The following is a 13,679-nucleotide window of genomic DNA, read 5'->3' as shown; positions in this document are numbered from 1 at the left end:
CCCATGCAAGGCTTATTCAGAACGTAAGGAGGCATGGGATCCAAGTGGACACTGCTTTGTGGATCCAGAACTGGCTTGCCCATACCACAGAAGGCAAAGAATGGTTGTAGATGAGTCATAGTCTGCATGGAGGCCAGTGACCAGTGGAGTGCCTCAGGGATCTGTTCTGGGACCCTTACTCTTTGTAATTTTTTATAAATGACCTGGATGAGGAAGTGGAGGGATGGGTTAGTAAGTTTGCTGATGACACAAAGGTTGGAGGTGTTGTGGATAGTGTGGAGGGCTGTCAGAGGTTACAGCGGGACATTGATAGAATGCAGAACTGGGCTGAGAAGTGGCAGATGAAGTTTAACCCAGGTAAGTGTGAAGTGGTTCCTTTTGGTAGGTCAAATATGATGTCAGAATATAGGATTAATGGTAAGACTCTTGGCAGTGTGGAGGATCAGAGGGATCTTGGGGTCCGAGTCCATAAGACGCTCAAAGCAGCTGCGCAGGTTGACTCTGTGGTTAAGAAGCCATACGGTGTATTGGCCTTCATCAATCGTAGAATTGAATTTAGGAGCTGAGAAGTAATGTTGTAGCTATATAGGACCCTGGTCAGACCACACTTGAAGTACTGTGCTCAGTTCTAGTCGCCTCACTACAGGAAGGATGTAGAAGCCATAGAAAGGGTGCAGAGGAGATTTACAAAGATGTTGCCTGGATTGAGGAGCATGCCTTGTGAGAATAGGTTGGTTGAACTCAGCCTTTTCTCCTTGGAGCAACAGAGGATGAGAAGTGACCTGATAGAGGTATATAAGATGATGATAAGTATTGATCGTGTGGATAGTCAGAGGCTTTTTCCCAGTGCTGAAATGGTTGCCACAAGAGGGCACAGGTTTAAGGTTCTGGGGAGTAGGTACAGAGGAGATGTCAGGGGTACGTTTTTTACGCAGAGAGTGGTGAGTGCGTGGAATGGGCTGCCGGCAACAGTGCTGGAGGCGGATACAATAGCGTCTTTCAAGAGACTTCTGGATAGCTACATGGAGCTTAGAAAAATAGAGGGCTATAGGTAAGCCTAGTAATTTCTATGGTAGGGACATGTTCGACACAACTTTGTGGGCCGAGGGGCCTGTATTGTGCTGTAGGTTTTCTATGTTTCTATGAAAAGTTCTGTGAAGCTTCAGAGGCAAATTGCACAATAATATGTCAGCAAGTCACAGGGAACAATAATGATGCCGGTGACCCTGGACTGAACATAGAGTTTGGTTTGAAAGGAGGAGCACAAGTGCAGAGTTTCAGACAGGGAAAGTCAGAGTTTGGTCTTTGTGGTAAATCAAAACACACACACCAGTGGTGGAGAGATGAAGATCAGGAGTTCACAGGAGAAGAGAGTTAGAGAAGTGAAGAAATTTCAAATGCATGTGGACTAAACTGTTGTAGAACTGGGTCAGGGAATGTGAGGTATACAGATTCAGCAGGTTCTGAGAGCACAGATGAGATTTTTTCAATATTTTTATTAATATCAACATGATAAGATTAATACATAGATATTGGGATTACAAACTTACAAAATTGAAATGAACATAAAAGGATACACAAGCAATATGTACAATATATTTAAGTCTTCCCAAATCATGAATGATACAAATATCATATAAATGAAACACAAAAAAAAACTAGGTATATCATGTTGAAAAAAAGCAGAAAAGAGAAAAAGAAAAAATATTATTACCCTAAGAAAAACTAATCTAACAAACTAACCACTAACTAATAAAGAAAAAAAGGGCTGTTTATAGTATCTATAAAAAGATAAAAAATCATCAGTGTCCCCAACTCCGATCCTCTCAACATATATATATATATAATCAAAACCGGAAAAACAAATAGGATTGGAACAGAATCAAATGACATCATGTGAAAATATTGAATAAATGGCCTCCAAATCTTTTCAAATTTAATAGAAGTGTCATATACGACGCTTCTAATTTTTTCCAAATTTAGACATAACATGGTTTGAGAAAACCAATGAAATATGGTAGCGGGATTAATTCCTTTCCAATTCAACACAATAGATCTTCTAGCCGTTATTGTAAGAAATTCAATCATCGGACAAGCAGAAGAAGATAAATGAATTGACTCCATCATTGGTAAACCAAAGATTGCAGTAATAGGATGATGTTGTAAATCAATGTTCAATACCATGGAAATAATATCGAAAATGTCTTTCCAATATTTTTTCAAAAATGGACATGACCAAAACATATGAGTTAAAGAAGCTATCTCAGAATGACATCTGTCACATAAAGGATTTATATGGGAATAAAAACGAGCCAATATATCCATGGACATATGAGCCCTGTGCACAACTTTAAACTGTATCAATGAGATTTTAATCAATAGGCATAATAACAGGACACCTAAAACAACCATCCCTGAATCAGTAAACATCAACATGGTTTTGTGAGAGGGATATCATGTTTGATTTATTTATTGGTCTCTTTTTACAGTGATAACGTGCTGTGGGAAAAGGTGGATCTGCTGTGTGTAGATTTCCAGTGAACATTTACTATGGTGTCATATCAAAGGTTATTGTGGAGAATGTAAAACAGGAAGAAGACAGTCGGCATAAATGGGTCTTTTCTGGTTGTCAGGATGTAAAAGTGGATGCCGCTGTGTTTGGTTCTGGAAACAGAGATTTTCATAATTTTCTGTTATGTTTTTGCTGTGGGAGATGAAGGTACCAATGATATGGTGGTTAAATTTGACACCAGCTTAAGGAGGAAAGTAAATTGTGATCAGGACGTATGGAGGGTCCAAAGTGATGAGAATGGGCAAATCATCTGACAAATGGAGTGTAAGGTGGCAGAATGTGGAATTGTTCATTTTGTCGGGGAAAATGAAGGAGCGTATTATTGAAATGGGGAGAGGCTGCCGATGCAGAGGGAGCTGGGTTCACTGGGTATCATTAGCAACTGGGACAATTTCAGCTTCAGCAAGTAATCAGAGAAGGTATCAGAATGTCACATTTATTGTAGAGTGAACTGACTATACAAGAGTTAAAATTATCTTCAGTTAAATAGGACACGTTCAAGTTTATTGTCATCTGACTGTACATAATACAACCAAATGAAACAACATTCCTCCAGACCACGGTGCACCCACAAAACACAGATCACTCACAGCACAGAAATCAAAATATCACCACAAATACATTAATAAAACATAATTCAGAGTGCATGTAGTGTGCAGCACAGGTAAACAGTAAACAGCTTGCTGAGGGGGAGCAGTATCAAGTTGCTGGGTGTCAACATCTCTGAGGATCTATCCTGGCCCAGCATCTTGATACAATTACAGTGGCAGCGGCACGACAGCGGCTATATTTCCTGAGGAACTTGAGGACAACTGGGATGTCACCACAGACACTCACAACTTTCTGCCGATGCACTGTGAAGAGCTTTCTAACTGGTTGCATCACCGTCTGGTGTGAGGGTCACTGTACAGGATCGGAATAAGCTGCAGAAAGTTGTAAACACAGTCAGCTCCATCATGGGCACCAGCCTCCCCAGCATCCAGGACAGCCTTTAAAGGCGATGCCTCAAGAAGGTGGCATTGACCCGTCAGGCCCCCCATCACCCAGGATATGCCATCTTCTCATTGCTTAGATCAAGGAGGAGTTAGAAGATCTGAAGACACTGACGTGAAGTTTCAAACCAAACCTGAATCAACGATGGGATCCTCGACAGCTGTGACAGGGTTTGAATGCTATCACCTCTTACAAAGTTAAATCAAGTGACATGGGAGACAGCAGAGCTTCACTTCCAGATGAGCTCAATGTTTTCTCTGCTCATGTTGACTATCAGAACATGGAGGAACCATCGCAAACTCCCACATTCCCCGATGATCTAATGTGTCGGTTGTCTTCAGGAGGGTGAATCCCAGGAAAGCATCTGGTCCGGACTGGGTAACCGGCCACATACTAAAATGCTGATCAACTGTCTGGTGTGTTCACTGAGATCTGTAACCTCTTCCTTCGGCAGAGTGTGGTACCACCTGCATTAAGCAGGCTTCATTCATATTGGTGTTCAGGAAGAGCGTGGTGACCTGCTTCAATGACTATCGCCCAGTTACACTGAGGTACATCGACAGTGATGACATGTTTTGACAGGTTTGTGATGAAACATATCAACTCCTGACTGAGAGGCGACTTGGATCCACTCCAATTTGACAATAGGTGCAGAAGTAGACCATTTGGCCCTTCGAGCCTGCACCGCTATTCTGAGATCATGGCTGATCTCAACCGGATCTCAACTATAAATACCCGGTTCCTGCCTTGTCCTCATATCCCTTGATTCCCCTATCCATAAGATAACCACCTAGCTCCTTCTTGAAACCATCCAGAGAATTGGCCTCCACTGCCTTCCAAGGCAGTGCATTCCAGACCCCCACAACTCTCTGGGAGAAGGAGTTTTTCGTTAACTCTGTCCTAAATGACCTACCCCTTATTCTCAAACATATCAGCTCCTGCCTGAGAGGTGACTTGGATCCACTCCAACGACGTCAACCCGGCGCGGACGGTACGGGAGTCACTGGATCGACATCAACCTGGCACGGACGGTACGGGAGTCACTGGATCGACATCAACCCGGCACGGATGGTACGGGAGTCACTGGATCGACATCAACCCGGCACGGACAGTACGGGAGTCACTGGATCCACATCAAACCAGCACGGACAGTACGGGAGTCACCGGATCGACATCAACCCGGCACGGACGGTACGGGAGTCACTGGATCGACATCAACCTGGCACGGACGGTACGGGAGTCACTGGATCGACATCAACCCGGCACGGACGGTACGGGAGTCACTGGATCCACATCAACCCGGCACGGACGGTACGGGAGTCACTGGATCTACATCGACCCGGCACGGATGGTACGGGAGTCACTGGATCAACATCAACCCGGAACGGACGGTACGGGAGTCACTGGATCGACATCAACCCTGCACGGACGGTACGGGAGTCACTGGCAACCCGGCACGGACGGTACGGGAGTCACCGGATCCACATCAACCCGGCACGGACGGTACGGGAGTCACCGGATCGACATCAACCCAGCACGGATGGTACGGGAGTCACTGGATCCACATCAACCCGGCACGGACGGTACGGGAGTCACTGGATCCACATCAACCCGGCACGGACGGTACGGGAGTCACTGGATCCACATCAACCCGGCACGGACGGTACGGGAGTCACTGGATCCACATCAACCCGGCACGGACGGTACGGGAGTCACCGGATTCACATCAACCCGGCACGGATGGTGCGGGAGTCACTGGATCCACGTCAACCCGGCACGGACGGTACGGGAGTCACAGGATCGACATCAACCCGGCACGGACGGTACGGGAGTCACCGGATTCACATCAACCCGGCACGGATGGTGCGGGAGTCACTGGATCCACGTCAACCCGGCACGGACTGTACGGGAGTCACCGGATCGACATCAACCCGGCACGGACGGTACGGGAGTCACCGGATCCACATCAACCTGGCACGGACGGTACGGGAGTCACCGGATCCACATCAACCCTGCACGGACGGTACGTGAGTCACGGGATCCACATCAACCCAGCACGGACGGTACGGGAGTCACTGGATCGACGTCAACCCGGCACGGACGGTACGGGAGTCACCGGATCCACATCAACCCGGCACGGACAGTACGGGAGTCACCGGATCCACGTCGACCCGGCACGGACGGTACGGGAGTCACCGGATCGACATCAAGCCGGCACGGACGGTACGGGAGTCACCGGATCCACGTCGACCCGGCACGGACGGTACGGGAGTCACAGGATCCACGTCGACCCGGCACGGGAGCGATCTGTCACTGGATCGAACCTCGGTTCTTGAGCCCCGTGCTGATCTCACTGCGTGATCAGCTGACCGGATGGGGGGGGGGTGGGGGGGGTGGGGGAGGTTGGGGGGGTCAGGGTGAATCTTACATAGAAAAATTTAACCCAAATACAATGTTAAACACTGATCACTGTGGCAATGACTTACAATGGCAGATGGTGTTCTCCTTCCTCGGTTCGTATGTACGAGTTGTCCGTAAGTCGGACGTTTGTAACTCGGGGACTACCTGTAAATGCAATTCCGAAGAAAGCATGGCAGTGCCTGCACCATTTCCTTAGCAGTTGGCAGAGATTCGGCACGACATCTAAAACTTTGACAAACTTTCTAACATCTACACTTCTATCGATTTTTAGTGGACACTATATTGACTGGCTGCATCATAGCCTGGTATGAAAATACTAATGACTTTGAATGGAAAAATTGACACAAAATAACGGATTCATCCCAGTACATCACGGGTGAAGCCCTCTGAACCACTGAGCACATCTACATGAAACACTGTCGTAGGAAAGCAGCACCCATCATCACGGATTCCCACCAACCAGGTCATGCTCTCTTCTCACTGTGGCCATCAGGTAGAAGGTAGAAGAGCCTCAGGACTCGCACCACCAGGTTCAAGAACAGTTACTACCCCTACATGATACCAAATCAAACTCATCCCTTCTGTTTGAACACGATCTATTTCCCTCCATCCCCTGCAGACTCTTCTGTCTGAACACGATCCATATCCCTCCATCCCCTGCAGATTCTTCTGTCTGAACACGATCCATATCCCTCCATCCCCTGCAGATTCTTCTGTCTGAACACGATCCATATCCCTCCATCCCCTGCAGATTCTTCTGTCTGAACATGACCCATATCCCTCCATCCCCTGCAGATTCTTCTGCCTGAACACGATCCCTATCCCTGCATCCCCTGCAGATTCTTCTGTCTGAACACGATCCATATCCCTCCATCCACTACCGATTCTTCTGTCTGAACACGATCCATATCCCTCCATCCTCTGCAGACTCTTCTGCCTGAACACGATCCATATCCCTCCATCCCCTGCAGATTCTTCTGTCTGAACACGATCCATATCCCTCCATCCCCTGCAGATTCTTCTGTCTGAACACGATCCATATCCCTCCATCCCCTGCAGACTCTTCTGCCTGAACACGATCCATATCCCTCCATCCCGTGCAGATTCTTCTGCCTGAACATGATCCATATCCCTCCATCCCCTGCAGATTCTTCTGCCTGAACACGATCCATATCCCTCCATCCCCTGCAGATTCTTCTGCCTGAACACGATCCATATCCCTCCATCCCCTCCAGATTCTTCTGCCTGAACACGATCCATATCCCTCCATCCCCTGCAGATTCTTCTGCCTGAACACGATCCATATCCCTCCATCCCCTCCAGATTCTTCTGCCTGAACACGATCCATATCCCTCCATCCCCTGCAGATTCTTCTGCCTGAACATGATCCATATCCCTCCATCCCCTCCAGATTCTTCTGCCTGAACACGATCCATATCCCTCCATCCCCTGAAGATTCTTCTGTCTGAACACAATCCATATCCCTCCATCCCCTGCAGATTCTTCTGCCTGGCTGAATGCCTTTTAAATGCCTCCCCCACCCCTGGCAGCCCACTCCAGCCCACTTGACACTCTGTAAAATAATTTGCCCTGCACATCTCCTTTAAACTTTTTACCATTGACCTTCAAGCTACAGCCTCTAGTTTTCGACATTTCCACCCTGGGTAAAAGACCGACTGTCTACCCTATCTATTCCTCTCATACTCTTATAAACTTCTGTCAGGTATTCTGCCTCACCCCTCAGCCTCTGACACTCCAGATAAAACTATCAGAATTTGCCCAATCTCTCGTTGTAGCTCATACCCTCTAATCCAGGCAGCATCTTGGTAAAGCTTTTCTGCACCCTCTCCAAAGCCTCCACATCCTTCAAACTAACAGCACACAATATCTCTACAATGTCTGCAATTCTGCCAATATTCTTTTTGTCATCAGAAAAGTTTCCATCTAAATTTCCATCCAAGTCACTTCCGCATTACAAGCAACAGAGGTCCCAGCACAGATACCTACAAAACACCACGAGTCACAGACCCCCACCCAGAATAACAACCATGCTGAAGAGTAGTGGTCACCAACATTTTTAAGCCCAAGATCCTCTACCTCGGCCTTAGTGAAAGGCAAGATCGACCCCAGATCGATTAGTTACATGCATGCGCACCGGGGCAGAAAAGACCGGAAGTAAAACCCTGCAACCTGGAAGTAGAAATAATGTATAAACACCAGCGGTCACTTCATTTTTTTGCACCGCGGACCGGTTTAATATTGACTACATTCTTGCGGACCGGCCGACGCGGGGGGGGGGGGGGGGAGGGTGGGAGTGGTTAAACCATGGCTGGAATACAGCGATACTCGAAGCAGGTTCCTTATGTCCAGTCTACTCCACAATTTAGTTTTCGTGGCTCTCAGCACTTAGCTTCTGTCCCACTGTTCATGTTTTAGCCACTGAAAAAACTCAGAGGGTTTGTCTTTAAGTGCAGGGAGCTTGGACTCAAGGTGCAAAAGCAGTTTTGAGGGATTCATTGCCTCATTACACAACCGCTCACCCGTCTGCTGCCAGGTGCCTTGGCCAGGTGCAGCTGTTCCCGTACCGGGGCCGCGGTGGTCGCAGTCTGGAGACAGTGACTAACCGAGCGATGAGTGTGACAGGATGTGCGTCCGCCCCCCCCCCCCCCCCCCCCCCGTAGGATCTATCGGCCGACAAAAGTTTGGCTCGAGGGATGACTTTCAGTCGATCACAGCGAGGTAGCGGCTCTGCTACTTACGAAACCCTGAGCCCGAATTAGGTCGTCTGCAAATATTTTAGCACCAGGTTCATGAATACTTGGTGTGGTAAGCAGGTTTAGAGGCAGCGCCCATCTGTCCGTTCTCCTGGCCAGTAGCAACGGCACTTCCCGCCGGCCGCATGTGGCGGCCAGTTACCCGAGGCCAACCAGTGATCCCTGGCGCAAGGGTATCACTGCGTTTAGGTGACTGATGACCTCACATGTATTCAAGTTCAACAGTGGGCGTGACAGGGAATGAGGAAAGGTGCAGCTGACTCATCGTTTCCTCGTGGACCGGTGGTTGGGGACCGCTGAAGTACACTGTGAGTGCGGGGGAGCAAGCGCACTGGGCAGAAAGAACAGAACTAAAACCCCCCAACCTGGAAACAATCTCTCAACAGTATTCGTGTATTTATTTTTGGCACCTTTTGGCACATTGGTCCTTTTAAATCAATATACTGAGTACAGGAGTGGGATGTTATGGTGAAGTTGGATATGAAATTGGTGAGGCCCAGTTTGGAGTACTGTGTGCAGTTTTGGTCACCCACCAACAGGAAAGATTTAAATAAGGTTGAAAGAATGCAGAGAAAATTGGCAAGGATGTTGGAGGACCTGAGATACAGAGAAAGATTGAATAAGTTAGGACTTCATTCCTTGGAAAGTAGAATCATGGGGAGAGATTTGACAGAGATTTTGAAGGGTACAGATAGGGTAAATGCAAGCAGGATTTTTCCACTGAGGCTGGGTGGATCTACAAATAGAGGTCATGGGTTAGGTTTCAAAGTGCATTTATTATCAAAGAATGTAGAAATTATACAAGGTTGAGATTTGTTTGCTTACAGGCAGTCACAAAGCAAGGAACTCGAAAGAACTCATTTGAAGAAAATGAGACCAACTCCCCAGTGCCCAGAGAGCAAGAGAAACAGAAACACCGAAACAAATCATATAAACAATAGAAGCGAGCAACCACAACAGCATTCCAAACCAAACTGAGTCTTTAGATCCAAATCCCTGGAGCAGCCTGCAGTAGGCCCAAAGCCTCGGTATTTACTTCATCGTTTTAACGGAGTAAACAGCTGCAAAGTGCACAGACATGAAGCACAGCAACCAGGGGCAGTCTCACAGCCTTAGCGTCACGGAGAGAGAAACCCCCAGACTATCTGAGCTGGTGTTTAAATTCAAAGTTCAAAGTACATTTTATTATCAAAGTATGTATACATTATACAACCTTGAGATTCGTTTCCTAACAGAAAGCCGTCAAACAACGAAACACAAACACTGACCCCATATATCTGAAAAAAGTCTCTCTAACGCCAAATGTGCAGAGAATTACAAGAAACATGTCCAGGAGAAAGTAAAAGAATAAATTAACGCACAAAGAAGACCTTCCCTTCCCTTCCAGCTCCGAATGTTAACAAATTTGACAGGACTGATCATTCAGAACTGGAAGGGAAATTGGTAATGAATGGAAGGTATGCTTCATGGGTAAGTTTAATGTGGGGAGATAGTGGGATAAAATCTAGACTGAGATACAATTCCATGATGGGGCAACAAGGACAAAGAGAAAGGAGAGGCTGATGAATAGTCAGACCCACAAGTCTCCATGGAGACGGGAGACAGATGACACTGGGACCAAGAACAGAGAACAAGTTGCTGGAGGAACTCGGTGGGTCAGCAGCATCTGTGAAGGTAAAGGGGTTTCACGCACAAACTGGTCCTGCTGAAGGGTTTCGGCCCCAAACATCGACCCTGCTTTGTTCTACCTGGCCTGTCGAGTTCCTCCAGCATTTTGTGTGTATTCCTCAGATTTCCAGCATCTGCAGATTTTCTCTTGTCTGAGGTAAAGGGGTTGTGAACATTTCAGGTTGAGACCTGATGCAGCTTGTTTCATTTTTACACAAACATTCACGGTTTGGTTCATATCGTTGAAAAACATCAAGGTGATGACCTGGGGGATAACTTTGGATTCCAGTTCATCTACAAACAGTTCAGTGGGCAAGAGCTGAATCTATTTGTGATTAGTTAAACCAGTTTATCAGACGGGGTGTTCAGGTCTGTTAATCTTGAGTGTATAGTGATGGAAGTTGTGCCAATGGGCAGAGTCTCAGGTGAATGAGTTATAGTTATAATGGGGAAAGGGGATTTGGTGATATGAAGTGGGTTTGATTCAACACCTCAGTAACTCCTGCGATGTGGACTATAAACTTGGAAATGTGGAAGAGCATTTGTGAGGAAATTGAGAGAAATTCTTTTTCAGTAAATGTTGTCAATTTCTTTTTATTTTTGAAAAGATTCTAAGATGATCACAATTTGGTGGAAGTTGAAAGCCGTCTGTGATATTGTCCTCATCAATTGTTTCATCATTGCTTGGATCGTCAGCTCTACGACTTTTGGTATGTGGTCAAATGAACTTGTATGAAAATGATGAACTCAGTTCTCTGCAGGGTGGTTGGAATGCATTGAGTATCTCAGTCAGTACATTGTAAGATGCTTTATCAGGACCACCAGCATCTGCAGTCCTCAGCCCCACAACTGGGTGCAGGGAAACCTGCTGGAGGTTCAGACAGTGATGGCCAAACATCAACAGTTCAGAACCACCAGAAACACAGCACAGGTCAGCTGAACACAGACAGGTCAGATAAATCACTGGAGGGCACGTAGGTAAACCAGACTGAGTGATGGAACTTGGGTGATTCAGTGAGTTCCCAGTGAAATTGTTGGACAGCTCCATAACTAATTGTTGTGGATGTCAGGAGAGTCAAACCATGGACCATGTGGGATGTCTGGCTGCAGTGTCGTGCACTCCTCAAGGTGTGGCCATTGGAACACCAGAAGATGCAGCCAGTGCAGAATATTGACAGCAAGTGACCAGGATAGATTAGACTGCAGGGAATAATTCAGGTCTGGAATAACAGGTCAGCGTGTTGTTATCCCACATCGGAGGCCATGCAGAGTCAGTTGGTTAAGTCATGTAGACAAAGTTAGCAAGTCTGGGCAGAGGCTGGTACATTTCCTGCCCTGTGGAGATAAGTGGAATAGTTTGGTTCTTTGCATCAATAGGCAGCTGTTATGGTCATTTACCTGATGAATTGATACAGGTTTACTCATTTGAATTTGTTTTTAATTGCAGGCCTTTCCACTGTGGGAATCGTCACTATCGTCTTATCAATCATACTGCCACTTGTGTTCATTTTAATTCTGATGTGCCGGTACATAAAAGAGTATTCGGACGAAGGTATCTGTCATTGTATTTTCACATTTGTGTATCAACTCCAGTCACATCTCCAAGTAACTTTAGACTCATTTTAATAAAAAGGAAAGAAAAAAAGCTGAATAATCCTCACCCCCACCGAATTCCTGTGACCTGTGGGATGAAATTGTCTGACATTTTTCCCAGTTATGAAATTCTGATTTACAGTGTCACCACACTGGAATGATTCTGGAGTCGCCTCTGATCTGACTCCAGAGGGTCTTTAGAAAAAGTAGTCTGGAGAGGAACATGTCTCAGCTCACTGGTGTTTGATCATGGTGTTGTCAAATTTCAGCATCATATCAGGTTGGTGTAAAGGATCCCAATGATGGTGAGGTGAGTGAGTGAGTGGGGTCTTTCTCATCTTCGATACAGTTGGGTGTGGGAAGGCCTCTCCTTCAGGCTGTTAATCATCTTGATTAGATATTTGATAAAATATTATTGTTTCAGACTGAAACAGCTGAAAAGCATAACTACTTCCAAGGTCAGTACAGTCAACAAAGATGTCTTAATGCATTTAAACTAACTATCGCTGCTTAAAACTGATGGAAACGACTCTGATTGTGGATGGAAGTGCCCACGGAGGAAGCATGGAGTAGATCGGGGTTACAAAGTGCGTTTAAGGAAACGGGGATTTAAACTCCCAATACCGACTATCTTGCTGGCAAACATTAAGTCTCTGGTGAACAAAATCGATGATCTCAGAGCCAGGGTGCTGAATCAGAGGGACATTAGGACCACGTGTGTCCTTTGTTTCATGGAATCCTGGTTAATCAAACCCTGTGTGGATGAGTGTGTGCCTACAAAGACTTACTGCACATTCTCAAACAAAAAGCCGTGGATGAACCAGGAGGTACGTCGTCTGCTGAAGATCTGTGGGATTCGAGACTGGTGATCCAGACTTGTACCAGAAAACCAGGTATGATTTGCAGAGAGTTATTTGAAGGGTAAAGAGATCACTTCTAACGAGGTTGAAAGCGACGTCGGATGTACGACAACTCTGGTAGAGTTTGCAAGACATTAGTCCTGCAAAGTGAAACCCAATAGCATGAATGGCAGCAATGCTTCATTACCCGATGATCTCAATTCCTTCTATGCCCGATTTGAAAGGGAGAACACAACTACAGCTGTGAAGATCCCTGCTGCACCTGGTGACCCCGTGCTCTCTGTCTCAGAGGCTGACGTTAAGCTGTCTTTAAAGAGAGTGAACCCTCACAAGTTGGAAGGTCCCGATGGAGTACCTGGTAAGGCTCTGTAAACCTGTGCCAACCAACTGGCATGAGTATTCAAGGACATTTTCAATCTCTCACTGCTACGGGCAGAAGTTCCCACTTGCTTCAAAAAGGCAACAATTATACCAGAGCCTTAGAAGAATAACGTGAGCTGCCTTAATGATGATCGCTCGGTAACACTCATATCTACAGTGATGAAATGCTTTGAGAGGTTGGTCATGACGAGACTGAACTCCTGCCTCAGCAAGGACCTGGACCCATTGGAATTTTCCTTTTGCCACATTAGGTCAAGGGCAGATTCAATCTCAATGGCTTTCCACACGGCTTTAGACCAGCTGGACAACAGAAGCACATATGTAACGATGCTGTTCATCGACTACAGCTCAGCATTTAATACCATCATTCCCACATTTCTGATTGAGAAGTTGCAGAACCTGGGACTCTGTACCCCG

At 46.4% G+C, this 13,679-nt stretch overlaps 1 protein-coding gene across 2 annotated transcripts in view; it reads left to right on the top strand.

Annotated features, from left to right (window-relative positions):
* The window catches only part of LOC132394527 (uncharacterized), a 123,399-nt gene that overhangs the window by 76,353 nt on the left and 33,367 nt on the right, over nucleotides 1-13,679 (top strand). For both annotated transcript variants that reach the window (XM_059970804.1, XM_059970803.1), the window contains exons 8-9: nucleotides 11,037-11,138; nucleotides 11,876-11,980. In XM_059970804.1, the coding sequence (XP_059826787.1) occupies nucleotides 11,037-11,138; nucleotides 11,876-11,980 (207 nt within the window). The remainder of the gene's footprint in view (nucleotides 1-11,036; nucleotides 11,139-11,875; nucleotides 11,981-13,679) is intronic.

This window comes from Hypanus sabinus, chromosome 5 (genome assembly GCF_030144855.1).
Source record: "Hypanus sabinus isolate sHypSab1 chromosome 5, sHypSab1.hap1, whole genome shotgun sequence".
Taxonomy (NCBI): Eukaryota; Metazoa; Chordata; class Chondrichthyes; order Myliobatiformes; family Dasyatidae; genus Hypanus; species Hypanus sabinus.
Note: the sequence above shows the minus strand (reverse complement) of the source record. Positions and strands in the feature narration are given on the sequence as shown.